At 35.2% G+C, this 25812-nt stretch overlaps 3 protein-coding genes across 10 annotated transcripts; all 3 read right to left on the bottom strand.

Annotated features, from left to right (window-relative positions):
* Window positions 1–1112: 1112 nt before the first annotated feature.
* Window positions 1113–6246, bottom strand: LOC107758983 (uncharacterized). 2 transcript variants are annotated; one of them, XM_016576837.2, is made up of 3 exons: window positions 6042–6239; window positions 4226–4361; window positions 1113–4069 (listed from the first exon to the last, which is right to left on the bottom strand). In XM_016576837.2, the coding sequence occupies exon 3, from the start codon at window positions 3900–3902 to the stop codon at window positions 1680–1682; it is 2223 nt and encodes a 740-aa protein (XP_016432323.2). In that variant the 5' UTR covers window positions 3903–4069; window positions 4226–4361; window positions 6042–6239; the 3' UTR covers window positions 1113–1679. The 2 variants fall into 2 exon arrangements, with proteins under 2 accessions (XP_016432323.2, XP_016432322.2); XM_016576836.2 differs by lacking the exon at window positions 4226–4361 and having other exon boundaries at window positions 6042–6246.
* Window positions 6247–9053: 2807 nt separating this feature from the next.
* On the bottom strand, window positions 9054–9620 carry LOC142179943 (uncharacterized). Its single transcript, XM_075250845.1, has 2 exons — window positions 9488–9620; window positions 9054–9277 (listed from the first exon to the last, which is right to left on the bottom strand). The coding sequence occupies exons 1-2, from the start codon at window positions 9618–9620 to the stop codon at window positions 9054–9056; spliced, it is 357 nt and encodes a 118-aa protein (XP_075106946.1).
* A 5910-nt stretch (window positions 9621–15530) lies between these two features.
* On the bottom strand, window positions 15531–23016 carry LOC107758981 (putative protein phosphatase 2C 76). 7 transcript variants are annotated; one of them, XM_075251935.1, is made up of 11 exons: window positions 22887–22938; window positions 22387–22451; window positions 22019–22081; window positions 21782–21907; window positions 20475–20602; window positions 19491–19589; window positions 18931–19089; window positions 18329–18415; window positions 17226–17317; window positions 16316–16390; window positions 15531–16051 (listed from the first exon to the last, which is right to left on the bottom strand). In XM_075251935.1, exons 3-11 carry the CDS (start codon window positions 22039–22041, stop codon window positions 15893–15895), a joined length of 948 nt encoding a protein of 315 aa, XP_075108036.1. In that variant the 5' UTR covers window positions 22042–22081; window positions 22387–22451; window positions 22887–22938; the 3' UTR covers window positions 15531–15892. The 7 variants fall into 7 exon arrangements, with proteins under 7 accessions (XP_075108036.1, XP_016432320.1, XP_075108039.1 ...); XM_016576834.2 differs by lacking the exon at window positions 22387–22451 and having other exon boundaries at window positions 22887–23016; XM_075251938.1 differs by lacking the exon at window positions 22387–22451 and having other exon boundaries at window positions 21782–21896; window positions 22887–22941.
* Between the last annotated feature and the right edge of the window lie 2796 nt (window positions 23017–25812).

Here is a 25812-nt window from a genome sequence, read left to right as displayed (position 1 = left end):
CGGAGCCAATTTTTATGTTAAGTTATAATATATATATATGTCCTCTATAATAGCACTTCTCTGTAGTAGCCAAAAGATATAAGAACAAAGATTTGACTGTATTAGTAAAAGAAGAGAAGTATAGACTTCAACAGTGGATGCAATCGCACAGCATAGTGAGTGCAATGTCACTTTATACACAACTAAATATTCTGAATCCGCTTTTGAAGAAAGTAAATCATGTATATGATGTAATGCTAAATCTTACATTTATCTCAAAGTTAACTGTCATCATTAAAGGATGTGGTGGAATAGTGCTTCCTCCTTTGGCCTAAGCGTCGTGAATCAGAATTAACTTAAACCAGAAAGCTTAGATGATCAAGAAAATGGTTGGGTACTTCTTTTGCAGAAGAACAACCCCAGGCAAACTCACTAGTATTAAAGAAGAGATCTGAAAGTAAGTCAACACCCCCACCTAACACTTCCTCAATCTTAACATACAGTTTCTTAAAACAGATCCAATGCCTTGCAAGTATCAAGCCCTAAATTGGATAGAGGGAGGGAAGTTAAAAAAGTCATAAGTTAGCACAACTTATGAATCAATTTTTATACATTCACTATATATATATATATATATATATATATATATATATATATATATATATATATATATATATATATATATATATATATATATAGGAGAGGGAGAGAGCAAATAGGACTCTACCGAGAGAAAAAAAAAGTGTTTACAGCAAAAAGGGACCATGGGAGGTAATCTATTGGAAGAGTTAACAGAGTCATTAACAAAGTGGAGAAGACTTACTGCCAACCTTGTGTGTCGGACAAATAAATTCCTTTGCTAAGCTTGGCACTGCAAATGAGATTGACTGAATTTGCCTAATAAGTAGGAAATCAGGTAAGACCGCCTCCCAACTGCAGCAGGAGGTTTAACATAACTTTTGAAAGTCTCAATTATCCAGAGAGCTCAAAGAAGCAATTAGGACAAAGGTCAACTTCCACCAAAGAACATTAAACTTTTTAAATCACAGGGAAAATGCTTCCTCAAACAATATCACTAGAATGAGGTGACATGACTAGATACATCTCTTGAGATTAACATTCTATGATCAGTATTTAACAGAAAATCGATCTCTTAAGAAATTTATATAAGGTAAACAAGATATATTTTTACTCCACCAGATCCAAGAATAGAAGTCTTTCTAGTTTGTAGCAAAATAAAAACTTTGAGGATGCCTCTACAGGATTTAATAACAAAAGGAAAGGTCCAAGTACACTCATGGGAATATACGGCATCCAAAGGGGGAAAAAGGTTAGGGAACAACATGTCTGGGCAATGGGGATTCCTTTGACACTATGACAACAAGCATTAACCTGTGTTAATATCTCTGATCAACCATTTGCCTTTTATCAAGGTACCAAACATGGGCCTGCGTAGTAACCTTCTCAAAAAATCTCCAACACGAACTCCAGTTCAGCTAATAGGCCTTGATCCATGAATATAAGCTCAAACTTATGCTTTGTTCTGAACCACGATTAATCTCCTTCAGTTGAAGTCAAAAGTCTGGCAAAAAGTCTTCAACTAGATGTATCTTCAAAATATCTCCTCATTCCACTAATATTCTGGCAAAATTCAAATCTGCAGTTTTTGGCTATTGTGGCAAGCACTTTCATGGAGCTTCTTAACTTTCTACTATGCCCTCTTCCCTGGATTTGAGAATAGGATCAGCAGTCTCACTAGTTTTAGTTCCTTGAACATTCTGTGACGAACCTCGGTTAACCTCTCCATCGTTCTGCATAGCTGGCACCTCAGTAGTTTCAGTTAATGTCTGAAGAAGCTCCAATGGAGTAGCAGCTGGATCAAGCTCCTGGTAACCCTTTGGAGCATTTTGAGCTTCTTCACCTGTAAGCAAGTGGCTTGGGACCTGATGAGAGAAACGAAACATCTCTTCTCTGGTTATTCTTATCACCTTCTCTGAATTCAAGTCCGGACGAAAGACTGTCTTAAAACCAGCAACTTTGATTAGAGGAACAACTGAAATTCCCTGCTCCTCATTGTAGTCATCAAGAACTAGGACCATGTCATACTTGTGTATGACATCATCAGGTGTATTCTCATTCCAGTCAGGAGACCAATTTCTGTAGAGGGCCCAAACATCCCCCTTTTTGGGAAATATTTGAACAGATCCACGAGGGCCTTTTGACCACTGAACCTTGTGGGAGAAGGAATTCACAGACTTACCTGTCTCGTATCTGCCAATCCTAAATTCACCACATGTTTTGTAGAACCCTGAAGCTACCCACTCCATTGGACCAAATTCACTATTGGTTTTTGAATTAAGCCAACTGAGCCTCACTTTAAATGGCTCTCTTGAGAGGACTTTGTTAATCAGAGCGTAGAAACGGGGCATGCCATCATCAGCATCATATGCAGCCCAGACTTCATTGTCTCCGAAACAATTTTCAGTCCTATCCTGGTCAAAATTGTGAAAATCAGGATCTGGTACATTCATTGACTCCGGCACTGGATCCTCTTGATATGCATCATTAGCTGAAGCATTGACAGCTTTCTTCACTCCCTTCATAGCTGATGACTCAACATTCCCGTTTACATTATGACCAAGAACACTAGCATTCCTCTGTTTTTCTTTTTTGCTCTCTTTTACCTTATGTTTTTGCGTATCTTGCGGCTGCGATCTCCATTCATTCAACTTCTTGAGTATCTCTTTCCGAGCTTTCTCCATCAGCATATTTCGATTTTCAAGTGGCGTCAGCTCCCTGGTACTGTTAAACTTGCTAGAAGAAAAACCATAAGTCCTTTCTGCATATTGAGGCGCATTGGATCCATGACGGATCCCATCCTCATCCAGTCTTCTCTGTTTAAGAGGTGCCTCTCTGTCGGTAAAAGGATGAGCTCTCCCCCATCCAGAACTAGTCTGTGAATCACGTTCTCTCTTCATTTTCTCATGTGCCTGCTGGACAACATTTGCTGCTTTTGCTGCAATGGAAGGATCCAAGCTACCAACACCAGCCGTTTTGGAATATGAATCATGTCGAAAGTTCGAGTAATTTGCAGTATTAGAACTTGCTGCTGCTGATCCTGCCGTTTTACCAGCACTAGCATTTCCTCCTATAGGGAACTGATTCCCATTAGGTGCATGATTCCCTAGATTCTGATGCCACTGGCGAGTAGAATTGGATGACTTGTTATAATTGAACGGAGGAGATGTTTCTGTAGCCAAAAAAGCTTCATGACAGTTGGGGCAAAGAAGAGTGTGGTTGAGATATATCTTCAAATATTCATAATGCATCTTGCATCGGTGGCAAATGGTCCAGAAAGTATCACTTCTTTGATTGGATGAAGAATTAACTGACGAAGAGGACGTTCGAGAAGCATTTTTATGAGTCTTTGGACCTGAATTTGGCCTACTAGGAAAATTATGAAATCCATTCCGTGGAGGTGCTGATGCACCACCTGAGTGCACTGGAACTTTCTGCTGGAATCCTCTTGAACTCCTCCTCTGGTTATATGCCAACCTCTTGGATTTATCAGATAATAAGCTCCAGGCCTCAGACAGAAGTTTAAATGCACCTTCAGCACCAACAGATTTGTTCTTATCCGGGTGGAGGATGAGAGCTAGCTTCCTGTACTGCTTCCTCACCGTTTCATCATCAGCTGAGGGGCCCACACCAAGTACCCCATACCAATCCACTTCCCCGCTTATTTTATTTTCGGCAGAGATATAGACATCAAGTGTTGTTAACATCTGGGTTACACCGTCAAGCCCCGGATACAAGGCCTGAGCTTTTAAGACAAATTTCTTTGCCCCAGCAAAATCCTTCTGCTCGAACTTCCGCTCTGCAATTGCTTTTGCCCGAACGGCCTCATCTTTATTGCACTCCATAGTTTGTGGGTGTGATTAGAAAGTTCCTTTAGTAATCTCCAATCAGTACGCCATTCAGTAATACTGAGACCACCAAAATATATAAAGCATTTTCATGTGAATATCAGATACTGATGACTCAATCTCTTCCCCTTCTTGAAGACAGTATCCTTCAAATCATCCAATACCTGATTCACATCAAGGGAAAGATCAAAGGCTGTTAGAAACACGTCATTACAGAACCAGAACCAACAAAAAAAAGTGTAACATGTCTTGGTCTTGGTTCCGTAGTATAATTTACTTAAAAAACAACTTATCAGAGAAAAATATTAGAATTTAGATACCAAAAAGAAACATGCACATGTATGCAGACGCATATAGACATGTACATAGTCTAGTGCCTCAAGGCTTAGTGGCCGATAATTGTTGCTGACAACAATAGACTTTTGAAGCTGGTAACTGGTAGTCAAGATAGACACACTGCATCCATCAGACAAAACAAGTGATTAATCAACTAAGACCGACATCCACCTCTCTGGAAATCCAATGATGCAAAATTATATGTGACAGGATAGGGAACACATAGTACACCTGATCTTAGCCGGAAGGCCAAGAAAGGTATGCAACAGGAGAGGAAAACTCCAGAAATTTGCTTGTGTTAGTTTTTTAGCAACTTTTACTATCCAGGTTTAAGTAATGGGATTCGTTAGCAAAAAATTGAGCTCCTGTAGTTTCTAATTCACAATATCTTGTTCAAACAACAGCGACATTACTGGTAGTTTTACCATGCAGGAAAAGTTGGATAAAGTTAACAGCTACTATTACGTCTAGTTAGAGTACATTGTCTTTTATACTAAATCGTGAATTCCTCACATCAGTCAAATCTAGAGTCAAAATTTAAGGGCCAAGTTTACTTTTCTACCAAGAAAAGGAAATCTTCGTTTTGAGCTTTGCTTCCAACTGCAAGAGGATTAATTCAACTTCCAGTCTTTCAAGTAATAGATGTCAACATAACTCCACTGACCAGCACGATAGACATAAAACAAAGAAGATGATTAGTAATGAATGCCTCTACCCTATACAAGAGTAAGAACTTCTATTTCTCTCTACTCCACATTTTCCCATTCTAAACTTTTAAGTTGCAACATGCCATTGAAAATTCCATATTTCGTAAACTTACTTTAGAAACTTGCAATGGTAAAATTTCTCACTTGATCTCTCCCTCTCTCTGAAAGTCTAGTCTCTTCGCTAAATTCAGTAACCAACTCACTTCCGCATTCCAAAGACTCAACACAGATTACCCTGTCATCTACTCATCCACAGTTCCACACAGTTTTATCTTCTGCGGGCCACCCCCCACCCCCTGAAAAATCTACTCTGAAATGAAAGAGAGAAATAAAAACATGAGGCGATCATATATAGTTCTTCCCAAACCCTCTACACCCCCCCACCCCCCACCCCCCCCAAAAAAAAAATCCTCTGAGGTGGAGGGAAACTCAACTAGGGGATGATCATGAAATAAATCTGGATAATGAATTGATTGCTCCCAAAAGTATCAAGTACTTTAAAATTGCAGAGCAGGATGCTCTTAAGAGCGTCCAAGTCTCAAGCTAAGCACTAATCATTCAGCATTCGTAACAATAGCAGTCCACCTACAACAACAACTACTACTACTACTAGGCCTCAGTCCCAAACAAGTTGGGATCTGCTATATGAATCCCCACTGACCATGTTTCTCCATTTAAGCTCAACTCACCCCTATATAATAAGAATTTTTAACTAAAGCACACAACGAGGAAATAACTGCAATGTGACCCAGTGGCCACCTTTCTTTGTCCAGCTGAAAATTTTCAAACTATTTAAGCCACGAGAACTCAAATTGAACTACTATATAGTGTTAGTACCAAAAATCAACTCCTCCAATTTTATTACTAAACGATTGAACCAACAAAAGCAAAAAACCAAAAAAGGGAAACAAAATGGAACGGTAACAGAACGATCCCAAATCACAATTTCGAATGACGAGATGCCAAATGGATCTGAAACATTGGCGGTTTGTACTGGTCCAATTTTACATTTTTAAAGAGAAACCCTAAAATTCATTACCAAGATAAGAACCTCTTTTTTGGCGCAATCGGAATGAAAAAAGAAAAAACTAACCCAAATGTGCAAATGAGTATTTGAATCAAAAAAGGAAGCGTTCTGCTGCTGCTGTTGACCTTCAGTTTTCCCACCAAATTGGAGTAGAAAAAGACGGACCCTTTGAAGAAACTGAAATTCTTTTTTTCGTCAAAACCCCCTCTGAGCCCAAGAACAACCCTAAAATGCCCACATAATCTCTTAATTTGGGAAAAGAACAGCCAGGCATGGGCTTGTTTTACATCACCTTTTTTGGGGGAGGGGGTATGGGGGTGTAACCAGAGTTAACAAATCAAATCATGGATCTTAACTATAGTTATTTTTTAAACACCAATCCTTAACCAGAGTTAACAAACCATGACTCTTAACCATAGTTACTTTTTAAATAGAACCTTCCATCTTTTTTTTCAACTTATTACCATTGTCTCGTTTTACGTGATGATATTTGATTAAGCACGTAATTTAAAAAATTTAAAAAAAATTAATATATAAGTCAAATATTATATACTTAAAGTACCAAATTTATTCTTTTAAATAAGTGATGGTAACAGATATACATATCTTTTATTTTTTATTTTCTTAAATGAATGGCCTTTATATTAGGTTGCTCCCGACAAGTATATGTCAAGTGAGAATATTAACATTATGATCTTTCTCCATTACAACCAATAAACCATAAGTTTCAACATAAAATTTTATTTTCATTAATCGAATTTGATAGTTTTCACTAATAAAAATTTATGGAGCATTTAAACAGAGATTATTGCTTATTATGTTTGAAAAATATGTGTAAAACTTGATTTTGGTTATGTTCTTTAGAATGAACTCATATATTTCATAAGATCAGTATTGCTCTGATACCACTGTTGAAATTTTCTAAAAAATACGAGCAGCAAGAAGGTTGAAAATCTGTGCCTAATTTATAATCAGAAACCTCTCGTGTAAGACATGGCCTAAATTTGCACATGGCTAATCTTGAAGCCAAAGCAAACTTGGAGACAGTATATTCAAACTTGGAGCCAAAGCATTCTAGCTTGGAACCAAAGAATAAAAGTATGGGTCATCTTACTTCATTTGAATCATCCCATATTTTGATTAGAAACTCATTTTGAGTATTCTTGTAATAGAGAGTTTTGGTATATTCCATGGAGTTGGTGTTATGAAACACTTTGAGTGAACCTCTTCTTTGGGAGTGATTGTAGTGAGGTTATTCTCTAATTTTGTACTCTCTTTTGTATACCGATTGTTAAATAAAATTGCTCTTCTCCACTTGTGGGCGTAGATCGTCTTAACCGAACCACGTTAAATTTTGTGCTTTCTTTATCTTCTTTGATTACCGTTATTACTAACTTGTGTTGCCTTTGTTATTGTCATTATATTTGTTTGGCTAAATTTCGCACTACACGAGTTCCCGATCCTAATAAATTGGTAGCAGAGTCGGATCTAACCAGGTTAGTTTCAATAGCCAATATGACTCTAATAAAGACTTATGTTGAGAAATTTAATCGAAGTGCAAACTTCGGGATGTGACAATTAAAGATGGAAGCTATCCTAATTCAGGATGGCTTAGACTTGGCATTGTAAGGAAAGGAGACGAAGCCAGATAAAATAACGTGCGAGGAATTTGCACAAAAAGGCAAAATCATGTAACATCTTAAATCTCTCATATGAGGTTTTACGTAAATTTTCTGTAGAAATCACATCCAAAGGCATGTGAGAAAAATTAAAAACCTTGTATATGAAGAGGACGGTGGAAAATAGACTTTACTTATAGCAGAAGCTTTACACAATTCGTATGGGTAAAGGTACATTTATTCTCTCTCATCTTGACACCTTTGATTCTTTTCTTATGGATTTGAATAATATGGATGTTGAAATTAAAGATGAGGACCAAGTCGTGCTACTGCTTTGTTCTCTACTGCCCTCCCCTCCCCCCTCCCAATCTTTTTAGCATATAAGAGATAGTATAATTTATGCTAAAGATAATATCTCTTATATGGATATTAAATCTGTCTTAAAATCAAAAGAACGGATAGACAGTAATATTACTGGGGAAGCTAGTGAAACTCAAGCAGATGTTGGCTTGTTAGTTAGGGGTAAATCCGACTCAACATCCAGATACAATTATTTGTAGCGTCGTTATTGTCATAAGAAAGGTCACATTATCTCCGAGTGTTGTAAGCTGAAAAATAAAGAAAAGCATAAGGAAAGAAAAAATGAGCACAAAGATATTGACACCACCGAAGCTAATGTAGTAACTGATGAGATTGAGGGAATTATATTTTTAGCAACTGAACCTAGTTTCAGATCTGATAATGAGTGAATTTTAGATTCCGGTAGTTCGTATCATATATATCCCAACAAAGACTTATTTTCTTCATATGATTCAGTTAAAGGTGGAGTTGTCCTGCACGATGGTATGGTGAGAACTCTCATCGATGTTAGATATGTTATTCACTTGAAGAAAAATCTCAGCTGTTTGAGCACTTTAGAATCTCTTGGGTGCAAATTCACTAGTGAAGGTGAAATTCTAAAAAAATTTCAAGGTGTTGTAGTGATCATGAAAACACACACATCTGATTCGTTGTATACTTTATTGGAATCTATTTTACAGGCACTACTACAATTTTGATATCAGACAACTTATCTGATTTTAACGAAATTAAATTTTGACATAAGTACATTGATGCTTTTATGGAGGTGGAATAAAATAATTATATCATCCAATTTAGGCCAATGTGAAGATTTGTAAGACATGACCTAAATTTGTCCATGGCTAATCTTTGAGCCAAACCAAACTTGGAGTCAACGTATTCAAACTTTGAGCCAAAGCATTCTAACTTGGAACCAAAGAATAAAAGTATTTTCTTTTATTCTTTTTTTTCTTTACTCGGGGACAAGAACTTTGCCCTATAAATATGAGTCATCTCAGTGGCGTACGCAAGATTTTTCATAAGCGTTGTCATTATTTAAATAGTAGTAAATAGTGAATTAATGTCATCTCAGTTGTCTTAATGTCTTAATGTCTTAATGTCATCTCAGTGGCTTAATGTCTTTTGTCACTCTAACAAGTATCATAGCATTTGCAATATCTTGCTCCTTCTTTTGAAAGGCAACATTAAGCTCATTTATGATTGATAAAATAGTGCGCATAAAATGCAACATGAAGACAACCTCAAATGTTAAACAGACTTTAAGGTATCCCTTTGCCCTACACCTTTCTTCAAAACATGCATTAACAACAATAGCATCAAGTACTGCTAATTAGGATGAATGAGCTAACTATGGATATTATGCCGGAAATAGACCGATTTTATATCACCCTTCAATTCGATTGTAAGGCAAAGGGATACCTTAAAGCATGTTTAGCATTTAAGGTTGTCTTCATGTTGTATTTTATGTGATAAGGCCAAAAATAAGAATAAAATTATTAAAGAATTTGTAGTGAGAGCCCCATCGAATATCACCAACTTTAGCAAGACCTAATTCTTGATTTAAGCCCCTCCCATTTTCAAGCTCACCATTACGTAATACTTCTTCAATTTCTTCCGCTTGAGATTCAGGAAGTTCATCTCTATACTTGAAAGAAGATCCCACCATATTTAATATATCAGAAACAACCAATAAAAGTTCTTGCACTTCATCATATATTTTAGAAACCGCAGGAAGAGTTAGTTAAAGTTGATGAGAAAAACAATGAATAGAATGAGCACATTTACTTTCTTTTTAGATCAAGATTTTAAGCCCATTTATATCACTTTGCATATTGCTTGCTCCATCGTAACATTGTCCACGTATGTAAGATGGACTTAAAGAATGTTGAACAAGTAAACCAACAATTTCATTCTTTAGAGAAAAAGCTATAGTTTTACGAACATGAACAATACCAATAAATCGCTCTATCACACCTCCCCTTCTATTAACATACCGCAAACCAATAGTCATTTGCTCCTTACAAGACACGACACGAGATTAATCAACTAATATGGAAAAGTGATCATTATTTAAATCCTCAATGATGCATTTAACTATTTTCATCTTACATGCAGTAATAGTATCCTTTTGAATATATGGAGAAGTCAATTGATTATTCTTTGGAGCCTTTTTAAATGCATCGGCAACATGATCACATCTTTTAGTATACTATCTAAGAAGCTCAATATAGTTACCTCTATTGAGAGATGATTCATTTTCACGATGTCCCCGAGATAATAATCCTTGGTGTAAAATATATCTTATCACATCAATCGCAACCTCTAAATGAATCTGATATTCTAGCTTTTGTTGATTGATTGTTTAGCAAGTACACTTTGAATGGATTATTTTTGTCACATCAAATCTTCACTTTTCTTGCTTGACTGATTATGAATACTATTCGGTCCACTAATATGCATATCAAATCTATCCTTCTTGTTCAAACTTGTAAATCCTACACTTGAAAATACATCTCCTCCCCTTTGATTGATGCACTCATCTTGAAACAAATAACAATAGAAGCAAAAAGTTCCATCTTTTTTTATGCTATACTCCAACCAATCATGTTAAGAAAATCATTGAGGATTAAAGCGATGCAATTTATCATAAAAATTTCTTTGAGGAAATTTGTGCTATCGAGGTTGTAAAACACCTCTTTGAAGATATGTTCTTCGTATTGCATCATGGCCATTTGAATGATATTTTCGAATTGTTAATCTTTCCTCAGGATCAACCTCTAAAGAGTCTAAATTAACACTTTCATTTTGTTGATGTTGTTCCGACTCGTTAGCTATTTCTTCCAAGTTAGATAAATCTTGAGTTGTTGAATTTGATTTTGGAATTTTGGAAGTTGTTGGATAGTATCTCTTCATTGCAATTTAATCTGAATTAAAAATTTAAGTAACCACTTTATTCTTTAGATAAATCCTAAATAAGTTCATTATAACTAGAAAAAGGAAAAAAAAAATAAACTAGGAGCAAATCCCTACTACATACTCGTATACTCTAATTTCGGTATTTACAATCACACGAATAAGTCAAACTATGTTCACATGACCAGCACGACAACAACTTATAATTAACAATTTCATAACCCCCAAAATCATTTCCAAAAAAAATAATTATAAATTCAAAATTACCATCATAGATTTACAGTTCTAGTCATAAAGAAATAAAAAGGTAAAAGTACAAGCACTTAATAAAAAATTATCATCTCGAGAGACAAAAAATTAGTACTAACGTGGTGCAATTTAGGTTTTTTGGAGTTTGAAAACTGAAAAGTGGGCAGCAGTCCTTTTTATACTAATTGAGGGCAAAGAATCAGTCCTTTTATTCTAATTGAGGGCCAAAAAACGAGTATTAAATCCTATTTCAAAAGGGGTTTTTAATAATGGAAATTTACCTAGTTATACTATAATAGAAACTTTTTTTTTTTAGGTTCCTTAAAAATTATATTCTTTATCTATATTTACTATTTATGTACAAAACCTTAATAAAGAGAGCATCCCTAAAACTAGAATGTAACCGATACATCCCTTTCCTCTCCCCTCCCCCGCGTCAGCCCCACCTCACTCTCATGTATATGAGTTATACAAAGACCCTAAAATCACTCTTTCATCATTTCAAAAAGATTTTGAAACACTTCTCTCTTTCATACAAATTAATCCAAATCCCATCCTCTTCACACAAATTCATCAACATTATCTCTAAAGTTCTCTAAAGTTGCAGTAGCAAAGAGTTCCTCATTGACAACCATTAAAAAGTTTCGAAACTTTGAATTCAACATTTTGGTTTTACGAATTTGTGATTTGTTCTAGCAAAGAGTTCTCCATTGACAACCATTAAAAAACTTCGAAACTTTGAATTCAACATTTGGGTTTTACGAATTTGTGATTTATTTAGATTGGGTGCTCTTGCAAACGATTGAGAATATAACTTGAAGTTTATATCTCAATTTTGAGGGAGATTGGTTAGGTTTAGAATTATTTTTAGGTAAAATTTCATATTGAAACTCGAAGAATAAAAGTTTCTGAATTGTATCACGATTGTATGATAATTGTATCATAATTATTTTTAATTGTATCACAATTGTATTAAAGTTGTATTTGACTTGTATTTGATATATCAATATCTAAATTAATACCTAATACAATACTAATACAATTATATTACAACATTGTATCAGAATTTAAGTTTATAGTTGTGATTGAAACTTGAAGAAGATGAAGATCAGAATTGTATCACGATTGTATCATAATTGTATTTGTATCATAATTGTTACAAAAATTGTATTACAAATGTATGATAATTGTATATGGTGATGAGCAATTGTAAGTTTGTGACCAATTTCACATTTGGATTGTGTGTGAGTCATTATCCTATTAGCAATAATTTTATAGAGTTTAATAATTTTTGAATTGTTGAAGAAACTTTTAGCAACTGATTTTTTTTGTCATCTCATGATATTTTATGTTGTGTGTATAGATTTCTAACTGCAAAGAAAAAATATCTTTTGGTGTCTATTATGGAAATCAGTTATGTATTATTGGATTTGTTAGATCAGGTATCACTTTCCTAACATTATATGGATAATAGGAACATAGAATATGTAGTATGACATTATATCTCGTATTTGAAGGTTCCAACCAAAATTATTCAACAACTGAAGCAAAATTACTAACTTCTTCCTGAAGACGTGCAACTATTGAAGAGAGAGAAGAGGAGATATGCGTATTAAAAAAATTAGGAGACATGAAATGAGGAGAAATGTGAAAAGAGAAAAGGATATAATTGAATCCCTTAATTGAAGGTATTAATCATGGGATGGGAGTTTTTTTTTTTTTTTGGGGGGGGGGGGGGGGGGGGATGGGGGGAGGAATATATACAATTTGTAAGAAAAACCTAGATACTTTTTGAAAATTACAAAACCTAGAGAAAATAAATTAATAAGTTCCTATCATAGTATATAGAGGAAAAACTCCCTTTTAATAATTTCTTAAAAAATTAACCCAAATAGCTTCTCACTCAACCACTTAAGCTAAAAATAGGTGAATGTATAATATATGCATAATTGATGTATTATATATATATAATTGTGTATAATTTGTGTATAATTTGTGTATATAATTAAAAAAAGTAAACAATTAATATTGCCGACTACATGGGTAAAAATCCCTAATTTCTTGTACAATGGGTCACGTAGTTTTTAAAGTGGTCAGACAATTTTTAAATACAGCCCATACTTTTAGAAATAGGCCCGCAATTAGCAGCCACGTTTTCAAATTAAGTGAAAAAGTCTGAAAAATATTTTGTGGAGCTAAGGAGTTCGAACCCATGACCTCTTACATCAAACTTGAAGCAGACAACCGTCGGACAATGAGCTGTTTCGAAGCAAGCGGTATCATTTTTAATGATTTTTGTCTTATATATATATATATATAAGACAAAAATCATTAAAAATGTATATATATATATATATATATATATATATATATATATATATATATATATATGTTAGTATATGTATGCGTGTGTATAGTAAAAAATTTCGACAAAGCGGTGGCCCGTGACACCGCTTGGGTCCATGTAAATCCGTCATTGGGTCATCTTACTTCATTTGAATCATCCCATATTTTAATTAGAAACTAATTTTGAGTATTCTTGTTTTAGAGAATTTTTGTTATATTCCATAGAGTTAGTGTTTGGGAAACACTTTGAGTGAACCTCTTCTTTGTGAGTGATTATAGCGAGGTTATTCTCTTGGATATATTTTGGGATAATTAGAGTTTCATCTCAAATTTTGTGCTCTCTTTTGTATACCAGTCGTTATAGTGAAATTGCTCTTCTTCGCTTGTGAGCGTAGATCTCTTTAACCGAACCACATTAAATTTTGTGCCTTCTTTATCTTCTTCAATTAGCATTATTATCAACTTGCATTGCCTTTGTTATTGTCATTATAATGTTGTTTGGCTAAATTCCGCACTACCCAAATTTCCGATCTTAACGTCTCGTCAATATGAAATTTTCACAAGAAGAAACTCTTATTCTTCATAAACAAATCCATATTACGAAAAGAGTCAAAAAGAAAATAATTTAAATATGTAAGGAAAGATTTTGAAAAGATTTGGAAGTAAAAATAATGATAGACTAAAAAGAAAAATGTGTTACATAGAATGTAACATATGAAGTAATAAACTAATAATCATAGGAAATTTCTTTTATGAATCATGGTGATCCAGGTTGGCAATTGAGGCAAATCCAACACATAAGCGATTTAAATATATATACATATATTTAAATTTTTTACATAAAACCTTTAAAAATATGAATAGGTTAGGAGACGTATCTGGTTTTAAATTCTAAACTTGTCTCTGATTAAGAGCCCTTAAATTTACAAATATTTAACTACCTTTTCAATCTGTGATCAAATCGAATACTTTTAGAATGTTAATTACTATGAATTTTATTGACTAAATTTTTTAAATGTTTTGAACATGCAAGATTATGTTGAGAAGTTCACAATTTGTCCTCTTTTTTTTTTAAATAGTTTAGATATTCAGGGAGTTATAGTTTAGATATGTTTGTAATTCTAGCTTCTTAGTCAAAGCTTACAATCATTGTTGAATTTCTAAGCATGGTCTATCAGAAAAATACAGCTCTTCTGATATCCGAAAAAAATAAATAAGGAAACTGCGATCTTTGTTTAAACAATATTCAAACCAAAATACATGTATAAAACATAGAGAATATGTTCAATTCGACAGCAAGGTTGACTTACAGCAATTATGAACGAGATCAAGTGTCAAATATGAACGAGATCAAGTGTCAAATATGATTTACCTAGATGTCCATATTGCAACCGTGGTAAAATTAAATTCATCATTTATAAGCTGCTCGTTGAGTTCAAGGTGGAACAGAAGAATCTAATCTATTTTCAACTACTATAAAAATCTCCTCTTATGCACACATTGGTTGCTAGGTTGACTTTGAGCAATTATGATCGTCTCTTATCACTATGAACTATGTTGATTTGACCCAATGTCGTAAGGCAAGCCAAATTCCTGCACTCCAACTCCCCATTCACTCGATTTTCACTTCTCACTCATCCGGGACATATTCAAGCATCAAAAAGATAAGAAGATGAACTCCCATGGTGTATTTTAACTATACCGCTGCAACAGAAACACTCGTCCCCAGTTACGCGGAATACTTTAATTTCATGACTGCTAGGTTTGACTTGATTTCGAACTGTAAATATAACTTTTAACATAAACTCACTACATAAAAGCACACGATTGTGCATATATATCTTAGCACGAGCACTGCGCATATATATTGCACGAGCCTTTTGTTTCCTTCACAGCTACACTCTATGATAGTAAACGCTGCATACTCCACACGCTACACTTCCAGCACCTCCCTTCATCTGGCAAGACAATATGTCACTCACCTGAAGGCAGTCATTTACCAACTTGGTTTAAAACTAGAGGTTATCGATACACATCCAATCACTTAGAAACACTAGTAAGTACGCCATTCATCAAATCATCTTTCTGAAGGTTATATGGCAAATCATAAGGGATGCATGGAAATCCTTCAATGGCTCCATGCAGCCAGGTAGTACTTAAAGTAGAACTACCAAGTTTTTTTTGACTTTTAACTACGTTTCACAGTAAAGTTTATCCAGATAATACCTCTACAGAAAAGGAGAAAGCAGACGCACAAACGCAGACACCTTAAATACAACAGTTAAACAGGATGACGGGGAAAAACAATGCAAAGAAATGAATGAAAAAATGACAGCCCCTGTTGATGCTATCGTCAGCAACTTGCACTGGCATCGTCGCATTGAAGCAGCCTTCCTCCAGGAAAAGGCAGATGCAGCATCAACAAATTCTTCAACCTTGCTGGCTCCCCTCTGGTTCAACCTTCTTGTGGTGAAACTTCACCACTATGCAGGTAATATTGTCAGCACTACCTCGAGTAAATGCAGTTTCTGTTAGCTTCCTAGCAGCTGCTTCTGGTTCTTCTTCTGCTTGTGCAAGTGAAATAGCATCCTAAAGGATGACAAAAATCAGCAACTAAATGAAAAAACACCGATATCTAAAGAGATCACCCACAAAAGAGAAGCCGGTCTAGAAGTTCAGGCTTTGAGTTCTCAAAACAATTACAGTAACCTGTCAGAATGCTGTGATATAGCCTAAAAATCTTCAAGTTACCACCGAAAGGAGGCCAGGAAGACAGGAAACAGCGCGACTCTGAAAAAAAGAGATGGAAGGAAGAAAAGAGAAAGCAAGCGTGCCTACACGCACAGGATTTACCTCATTTGGTACAACATCCCAGAGCCCATCACTGGCAAGCACGAGTAGTTCTAATTCCTCATCAATCTCTTGATCCTGAAACATATAGAGAGATGATAAATGACTATGATAAATATCAAATGCCTTCAAGGCTCCAACTCTTTAGTTTCATAAGTAAATCCGTCCAACTTAGCAGCCCTTCTCCCCTCTATCCTCCCATAACCCAATCGGTCTAATTGTTTTATTCCTTAAAAGTACATCGTTCTTGGTACTAATTCTTTACAGGCCAACTTCACTAGGACTAGACTGTTAAAAAGGGCGTGTGTCGGATTCTAGCCCTGGCAACTGACAAAAGATTCCGAAGATGTGGAAATGACATTTTTATTAACTGATCATTAGGAAGCTGCTGCTTCTGTAGCCCCCCCAAAAAAGGAAAACAAAGATTTTCCGCAAGAGCGAAGTAGTTGAGTCCTCTTTGAATAGAAATATAATAAAATTAAAACATCTTTCTATTTTAGCCAATTAAGACAAGAAATTATGATGCAGAACTCATACACACAGGGCTTTTGCGAAGACGGCGGCGCTAGATAAATTGTTCATGAAGTGCAAGTGTTGGGCATAAGTCACATACATTTCCCAGTTATCTAAACTCTAACAATCCCTTAGAGCACATGCACTGACCTGCACCTCATATAGGCTGTCCATGCCAGTGCATGAAACCTAAAAATATTGCAGTACAGTGACTGCTTGAAGGTAGGCTGCAGGTCTTGTCAGAGGGGACACGACATCCTACTAATCCAATTGCTCAGCAAGTATATTCTTTTTTGGTTGGGTGGGGGAGCAAAGTATCGCAAGTCCTCCAGCCACTATGGCTTTCATTTTTACACATCTAAAGAAGCAAAAAAAAAAAATAGATTATAGATAAATCTACCTGAATCTCAGGTTCAGCCACGACAAATTGCTTCAACATACGGTTGCCAAAAGCACGTGACATTGCTAATACACCACCAACTCTCCAGGTACCTGATAATACAGAAACAGAAAGCATAAACGATGTATAGCACAGAGATTATACAAAAGTTCATGCAACAAATATGACAGCAGCAAGGGTCCACTCACCAAAGAAGACGTTCATTAAATGTGAGAACATTAGGTTAATCCAGCAGTAAATAGGGTTTTCCAAGAAAACAAATAGTTCGTTAGATGGATGCAAGTGGACATTACCACACATGCAAAACATCAATTTCAAGATGGAAGTGTAGCACGCACACGTGCAACCACATTTTAATACAAGTATAAGCGTAACTTGATTCCCACATGACCTATACCACTCTGCCCAATCTACCACTAACAGAAAGGTAAGAATAAACTGGAGGATTACCGAAAAATTCAAGTCAATACAACAATGAAGTCTCCTTTCGCTAGCTTCTTTATTCCAATAAAACAAATAGTTAGCTAGATGCATGCAAGTGGACATCCACATAGGCAAGGCATCTATTTCCAGATGGACACCTGCTCCACTACCACGCACTAAACATCTCATAGTTGTAGCATGCACACATGCAACAACATTTTAACAAAATTATAAGAGTAACTTGATTCCATGACGACCTATAACACTCTACCCAATCTACCACCTAAAGAATGGTACGACGAAACTGGAGAACTACCGAAAAATTTAAGCCAAACTTTATGAAAACAGTGAAATCTCCTTCCTTTAGCATCTTTCTTCCATTCTCCATGGTTTGCAGACATTTTAAGCCTCTACAATTACATCCATGTAGCCTAAAAATCTTCCCTTTGACAACTGTCTGTACCACAATGAATTAAATCGATGCAAAACAAATGGAGGACATACAAGTTGTGTCTTTGTATCAGATGACTAATTGATGACAAAACACATTCTCTTAAAGCATCAGAAAATTCACTACGATGTTCCATTTCTGACAGGACAACCCACAAGTTGAAACTATTAATTAACAGGCAAACAACCCAAATTTGAGCAATGCCTTATAGGCAGAGAAAATTGCTTACCAGCCCACATCACAACACCTCCGGCACTTTCAATTCTCTTCCTCTCATCAGTTCGATTGGGCTTATGATCCTCAGAAAGAGCAATTGCTGTCAAGCATGAAACTGAATTAATTAAGTGTCTAGTCAAGATGCTAGTTGTCTCAAGATTTTAGGCTACAAAATGACAAGAGAGTGACGATAAGCTATTAACTATAACATATGAGAGAAATATTACCATATAAAATACAGCATAAGGCATAAGAAAATAACAGAACTTCAGGACCATGGAGGATACCAATTATTTATTGCTTCAATTTCCAGCTATACTATCACTTCCACTTCTGTATATCGCAAAACGGGAAAAACCTACGTAATTGTACTAACTTGCTTAGTTGTTATCTGGTTTTACATGGTAATGCCTGCTTTAAAGGAAATGAAATTTCACATTTATAGAAATCACATGATCTAGCGAGCCCGCCAGTATCACATTTTTACATGAAGCAGAGATACCTATACAATAAAAAAAGGATCATTCATCATCCCCTGGTGGCTGCTGAAACTATCTGCTACTATTTCTATTCTCAAATTCCAGAACTTTTAAACTGTTACCAATCTGATGTTACCTTTTCCGCCCTTCGATATTATAGTCCGCGAATCTCCAACATTGGCAACATAGAGATGGTTACCAACTAGAACTGCTGTTGAAGCAGTGGAACCATCATCTCGGAAGGTATCTTTTTCAGAATCTAAGAAGTCCATGTCTGTTTGTTGATATGTTTCACCTGCAATATGATGAAAGTAGTCCACAAACTTAATGTCATGAGCAAAATAGAGTCGCACACCACTTTGTCCCAGTGAAGATAATAATGAATTGGACACACAGCTACAACTTCAGAAGTAATAGAATACAAAGAGAGAGAGAGACAGAAGACACCCACACACACACAGAGAAAGAGAGAGAGAAAAGTTTCTAAGTTTCAGTATTCTTGAACTGACGTGTTGCTCAAGTACTTTGCCCTTGTCATTGTCATGTGCGACGCATTTTAGATGTTATGACAGCATAAATATGTCAAACTTAGATATGTCAGCTTCAATGGACAGATCGCACATTTCGAGCCCACTGAGAAAGTACAAAAGTGGAGATTCATATTATGCATCCATAGGACAACAGATATGAACTCACTTATGGCCAACTTGGCGTTCGTTGGGAACTCTGGATGTTTCATTAGATTCTCAAAGAGATGTTTCTTCAGAAACTCAGCTGCTCGGGAACCACCATGGCCTGCAGTAACATGACATAATGATTAAAAAAGAGCAATGCTTATTCTACCTAGTCTGCAGAAATGTAAGAATTTAACAGTCAACCCTCAGAAAAGACCAAAGTTGTCACACACTCATAAAATATTTGAGACTAATATCGAAATACAGTTTTTAGATTAGAAAACTGTTCAGCTAGCTGCCAAGTGAGAGCAATCAAATAGCTGAAACTAAATGGAAAATAAATTTCAGAAACCCCACTTGGAGGTCACTATTAGTCTTTCGCTAGGGACCGCCTCTCTCTAAAGCCCCCACTGGAAAAAAAATTAAAGCAGTTAGATCGAAGGATATGTGATTTTAGAAAGGAGTACAAAACTCTCCCTAGTTTGAGGTTCTACCAATTCCATTCCAGTAGAGCATCCCTCTCTTTTGAACTGTAGGTAGCCTTTGCATTTCAACCGGAGTCAGATGTTGGTTTAGTATTTGTATGGTTTTATTTTGGAAGACAATAAGATCTTAAATATGGATTTTCATATGTTATGGAAGAATAAGTTCTGTGTGTTAAAATAGGTGTTTTCCGGAAAACAACCTTCTGGCTAGTTTTTTGTTTTTCAGAAAACAAACAGCTCTGCCCCGCACAATAAAAACAATAGCCTTTGGTTTTCAAAAACAAAACTGCTTTCAGGAAAATAACGATTTGTTCCGTAAAACAACAGACCCTTAGATTCACCAGTTCATGCAAACAATAGCTCACCGACCCGTATTCATGCAAAACACTAAGCTACTAATATAAAGACGAGGCATAGCAAATGCAAGCTTCAAGCCAGAAGATTCACAATGATTGACTTATTGGTCATTATGTAAATCCTAGATCATGTTCCAAGCTGAAGGATGATCGGCAAGTTCTAACCATCAAATATCCCAAATAAGCAAACTGTTTGTCCATCAACTTTGGAAGTTTTAATGTCATAAAAATCCTCCATGGTGGCTCTTTTCCCTCTAAAGCTTGAATAACCACAACTCAGTCTTCCATCTTCACTGCGAAGCAGGAATGGACGAAAAGAAGTATGAGCAATTTTTACAAACGAATTTTGACAACAAGTATGAGTTACTCATAGCAAAATACAAATGAACATCTATTATACATGTAGAGTAAACATGGTGATTAAAATGAAACATGTATCTTGTCAACTCACAACGAACAACATATAAAATTTCATCATAGCATATAACACCTACCCAGTCAATCTCAAAACCTTTATCGACATCATCCCTTTGAATGGCAAGGGTAAAGAAGCAAATGCATGAGAAAAAGTTTCTCCGAAGACAATATCACCAATACAACAAGCAGTTACACACTCTACTTTTTTACCAAATTAGGAGTTAAAATAGAACATACGAAAGCTTGTCATTTTTAGAAGTGAAGGTCACAAATTCTCTATCACCAAGAAAATCTTATAGGAGTAATAGTTTTGAACGGTTTTCTGCATATGATATCCCTAAGCTCTTTTCGTTGATTTTGTCAGAATATTCTGCTAGAAGTTAAAATTTTTGAACATCTCAAAAAACATAGGGCTGAAAAATTAACCCGTAAACCATCTGTTCTTCCGTCAATAAGTAGAATATTGATGTTACAAGCCTGTTTGTGAAACATTAGTATCATGCATCTGTACTCAGGAGGAGTAAGTTGTGAGACAAAGCTGTCGACTACGACAAAGACAAGGCAAACAAGGGAGCAGCTTTTTGAATGATCTAGTTGAGAAAAGTGTTGAAAGTAAGAGTAATATTAAACTTCAGAATATCAACTCTCCACACTCACCCATACCCTGTGCTAACTTCTTTTATTTTTTTGGCATTAAGTGCAGGCTAATATCTAAGTCAGAAAAAACGAGTTATGTTAAGGGACACTAATTTTCGACAAGGGCTGCACATTCATCCCCATAGAAATCTGGATGATCAAATCAAACATTGTGAGTATATTTCAGTCACAAAGCTTCATGGAGCTTATCAGAACCGTGCAGTGCAAAGTATGCGCCTTACTACCTCAATAAGCCAGAAGAACGCTAAGTGGAATCTACGAAGAATGCTATGTGTTTTGCATGACAAAGTCTATGATCCATGAATGCTCCATCAGGTAAAACTATTATTGGTTATCTTGCAACGATACATATCTCAAGGATATAATATTACAATATTACATCTGCTAAAATGAATCACCTCTTCCATCCTCCGCTTGCGAAACCACCATTATTATCATCCTTCTCTGGTGAAACATCAACGACAGGTCCTCCTTTAGCAGTTGCACCAATATCCACCATCATCGTTCTCCTTGCTGTATATACACTATTCCAAGAATAACTTATGCTACGAGTTGCATTCAAACTTTTAATGAGTTTGATAAATTTCCTTTGCTCAATGTGTCTATCAATATATGCTGCTTGAAAAACCACGAACCTTACGCAGCTATTGCATAACATCTAAATTTGAATTTGCCGCATTAACTGCCGGAACTTGAACCTGAGAAGAAAAAACACCAGCACCTACGATCATCAGATAATTCATTTAAAAAAATTTAATTAAAAAAAAAATCCTAACAATTGCTCAAAGACTATTAATTACCGTTTCTATCACTTTAACTGCTAAACATTGTTTAAGCATTTAATGAAATTACAAGTAGAGAGAGAATTAAACAATTTCCCCATATTCTCAGTGAATTAAATACAGTTTTAAAAAAATATACCGTCTCTACTTCAATTAATTCCTTCTTAAGAAAATCAGAAAGCGAAAAGAAAAAAAGAGAATCATGATGGATCTGATCTTACAATCAAAAGAGTAGATTCCGTGAATCTCGAATACATAACTCGAACGGTAGATCCTATAAATCAGCCTTTATTCCACGATAAGGTAAAAAAAATGAATATTAACAGATCGATCTGTGTAAAACATGCAGGTTCAGGTCTACAGAAATCGGAATCGAATGATGAAAAAAGGCAAGCACAGAAGATCGTAGTATATCTGGAATCAGATTCACCTCCAACTTTTTTCTCGATCCACAAATTAAATTAAATATATAAAAATAAAAAATAAAAAAAAATCCGAAGATAAATTAAAGAGAGAGGGAAAGACAGCGAGGAATCGAAGCCTCTTTTAAGCTTTCTCAATCCAGAAAGCTGAAAAGGAAGAATCAGGAAACCCTAAAAATCCAGAAAAAAAGTGATATGATGATATATATAATACGTAGAGAGGAGAGTAGTGTGTGCGTATGTGAAAATGAGTGAATGTATTTGTTGTGAAGTGGCGGAGGAGAGAGAGAGAAACTCACTCAGATTCGAGAGAGACGCCTGGCGTTTGAAGCTTGTCACCGAAGAGAGAATGGCAACGTGGCGTTCCACATGCATCCACTTTACATGCTTATAATCCTCTGTGCTTTGGACCCCACCATTTGTTGAAATGCCAGATTTATTACTCTTTCTTACTAAATAAAATTTTACATTTACGAGCTTACGTGGAGACGATGCGATTGGGGTACTTCCATGCCTCTTTGTCTATACTCTATACTGAAAATGGATCTGTCTTGCCAAACTTTTACAGCTTGTTTGGATTGTTTTTATGTGCGGTTTTAGAATGTGTTGTATTGTAATGAATAATTTGATAAATATAATATTTAGATAAATAGTATCGTTTATTATCGTTTGATGATGTCATATATTATTAATATAAAAAATAAATTTATAATATTATTTAAAAAATAGAATACAAGATAAAATTATTATATAAAAAGTAATATAGAGGATAAAATATGATTATTTAATAATAAGAAAGGACAAGATCAGAGAAAATAATAAGTTAACAATGTCACCATACCAAATTCGTCGTTCCATAAAGTGACATTTTTCGTCATTATGTAACGACGGATTTAACGATACGATACAATAAAATTTAAGTAACACTCAAAACAAATATTGTATTTAAATTAACGATACAATATGTAAGAACCATCCAAACAACTTGTTAAAATTAGGTTTTAAAAAAAGTATTTCTAAAAAAAAATTGTAATAAAAAATAATTTATATTTGACTAATTAATTTTAAGCAACAATTTGTATTTGGCTTTTAAATATATTCTTTTCTCAAAAGTAGTAGTAGAAGATATTTATTTATTTTTTAGTTTTTCAAAAATTGCTTTTAGTTCTATTCAAAAGTACATACTTTTTCTTTCTTCTAAAAACTTAACCAAACAACTTAATTTTAAAAAAAAATTAGCAAAAAAAGCGAGGCCAAACAAACTGAAATCGAAATCACCCACGCTTGTGGTAAAATTGATAGATTCCCTTCATATTTAGTTGGAAGCTTTGATTTCGAGCCTAAAACCCAGACATTTATCCTTTTAATGAGTCTAATCAATTCAAATTTAAATTAATTGGATTTCAATACAGATTACAGACATGGAACACCAATTGAGGAAAATAAAGAATAATTGATTGAGAAACTAGGGACCAAGGAGGAATTTTCGGGCAAGCAAGTGATGTGTAAAGTAGTTTTTGATCTTTTTTTTTAATTTACCAATTTTGTCCTAATCCTCTCTTCTAATAATTTTTAATTCATTGAAAGAGATGGTCGGCGAAGGCAATAAATGTTAGTACAAGGGTTGGATCTTCATCATCAATGTTGATTACTTACGAACGAAAGGATTAGACATTTAGTCTTGTTGCAAATGATCTGACTTAAATTTAACAATAAGTAACAAATTTAATGCTTCTTTTAATCCATTTGAGACCAATATACTACTTGTTAGTGTCTGAAATGGATATGCCAGCGCAAGTAGTTACCTAACTTATTTAGATCTTTACGCAAATAGTTGGTTAGATTACGATTTAATTTCTTAATTGATATACATAAATTATAATTTTAAACGTTAACATGTGATTCTTAGTTTCTTGTGTGGCTCACTGACCATTCTGCCCTTGGAAGGTGACTCCCCTAAATGATTCTACACTATCATTCACCACTAACATTGCGCATTGGTGCTTGATCCCTTCTTGTTCAGGCAAATTGAAGTCTATTTCAACGTTTATGTCAGTGTATGGGTCGAAATCCGCCTCAATACTTAGGATTAAGCAGTATCGAGAAAGGAGTCGACCTAGTCGACCAGGAGATGACAAAGTCCGTGGTCGAGATGTGGAAGATGGTCGATGTCAAGCGTCGTAAACAGAGCTGTAACGGCTAGTTTATTAGGGTATGAGATTAAAGAGAATATATTGAATATTCTCTGTACATGTACTATTAGGGTTTATTTGGGGTATGTCCCATATAAATAAATAAAAAAGATAATGAATAGAGGCATGTGATATTCATTGTGACAAGAGTAGACTTTACAAAATATTCTCTCCCTCTTGAAAAGATACAAAGAACACCTTTTAATCAAGATTCTTGTTTACATTATTCTGCACTTTTCCATCAGATCCGAGAAGATTTCGAATGTTCTAAGATCTGTCTGTCATTCATCATTGTCAGGAGGAATAATCACCTAGCTCATTATTTATTGGATGAATCATTCCTCTTATTTACTCAAATGCCATTATTACTATTTATTATCAATCCTTCTTTCATTATTTCTTATATTTTATAACTATTTAATACTTGAAACCCCCTGTTGGATCTGTTCCACCTCACACACGCTTTCAAAACTCGTATCTAGAGATATTATCATTAACTAGGTTTAACCCATTATTACATAAATATAATAGTTTTAGCCGAAAATTATACTCTTTGGTCAAACAATTTGGCACCATCTGTGAGAATCTTCTAGTTAAATTTTTAGTTTCTTCTAGATCTACAACTGACACTCGTTACTAACAAAAAAAAAAACAAGAGCAAGATCCTTTTCTCTCTGCACACATAGATCTAATATGGCAGGTAACAGAGAAGAAAGATGAGAATAATGAGTGATCTCCCAACTAACCTTATGAACATAATTAATGAGAGCTCTGAAGCAGTAGACGAGGGCGCAACGCCCAATGCCTCTTCCAGGCGAGGTGGATCACACTATCCCCATGGCATCATCACAAAGTCTCTTGGCAAGGAAACCTCCACATCCGTGGCGGAGGAGGCGCCACCAGCAATAAAAAAGCTCCTAGAGGCCAGGCTAACTGACACGCTAACCAGCGTCCTCCATACGCTCGCTCGAGATGCGACTACAAATAAAGCAAGGACTTGCATTATACCACCAGCGAACGAGCAACATGGTCA

The sequence above is a fragment of the Nicotiana tabacum genome, chromosome 4 (assembly GCF_000715075.1).
Source record: "Nicotiana tabacum cultivar K326 chromosome 4, ASM71507v2, whole genome shotgun sequence".
Taxonomy (NCBI): domain Eukaryota; kingdom Viridiplantae; phylum Streptophyta; class Magnoliopsida; order Solanales; family Solanaceae; genus Nicotiana; species Nicotiana tabacum.
The sequence above is the reverse complement of the archived record's forward strand: the minus strand, read 5'-3'. Positions and strand labels throughout refer to the sequence as shown.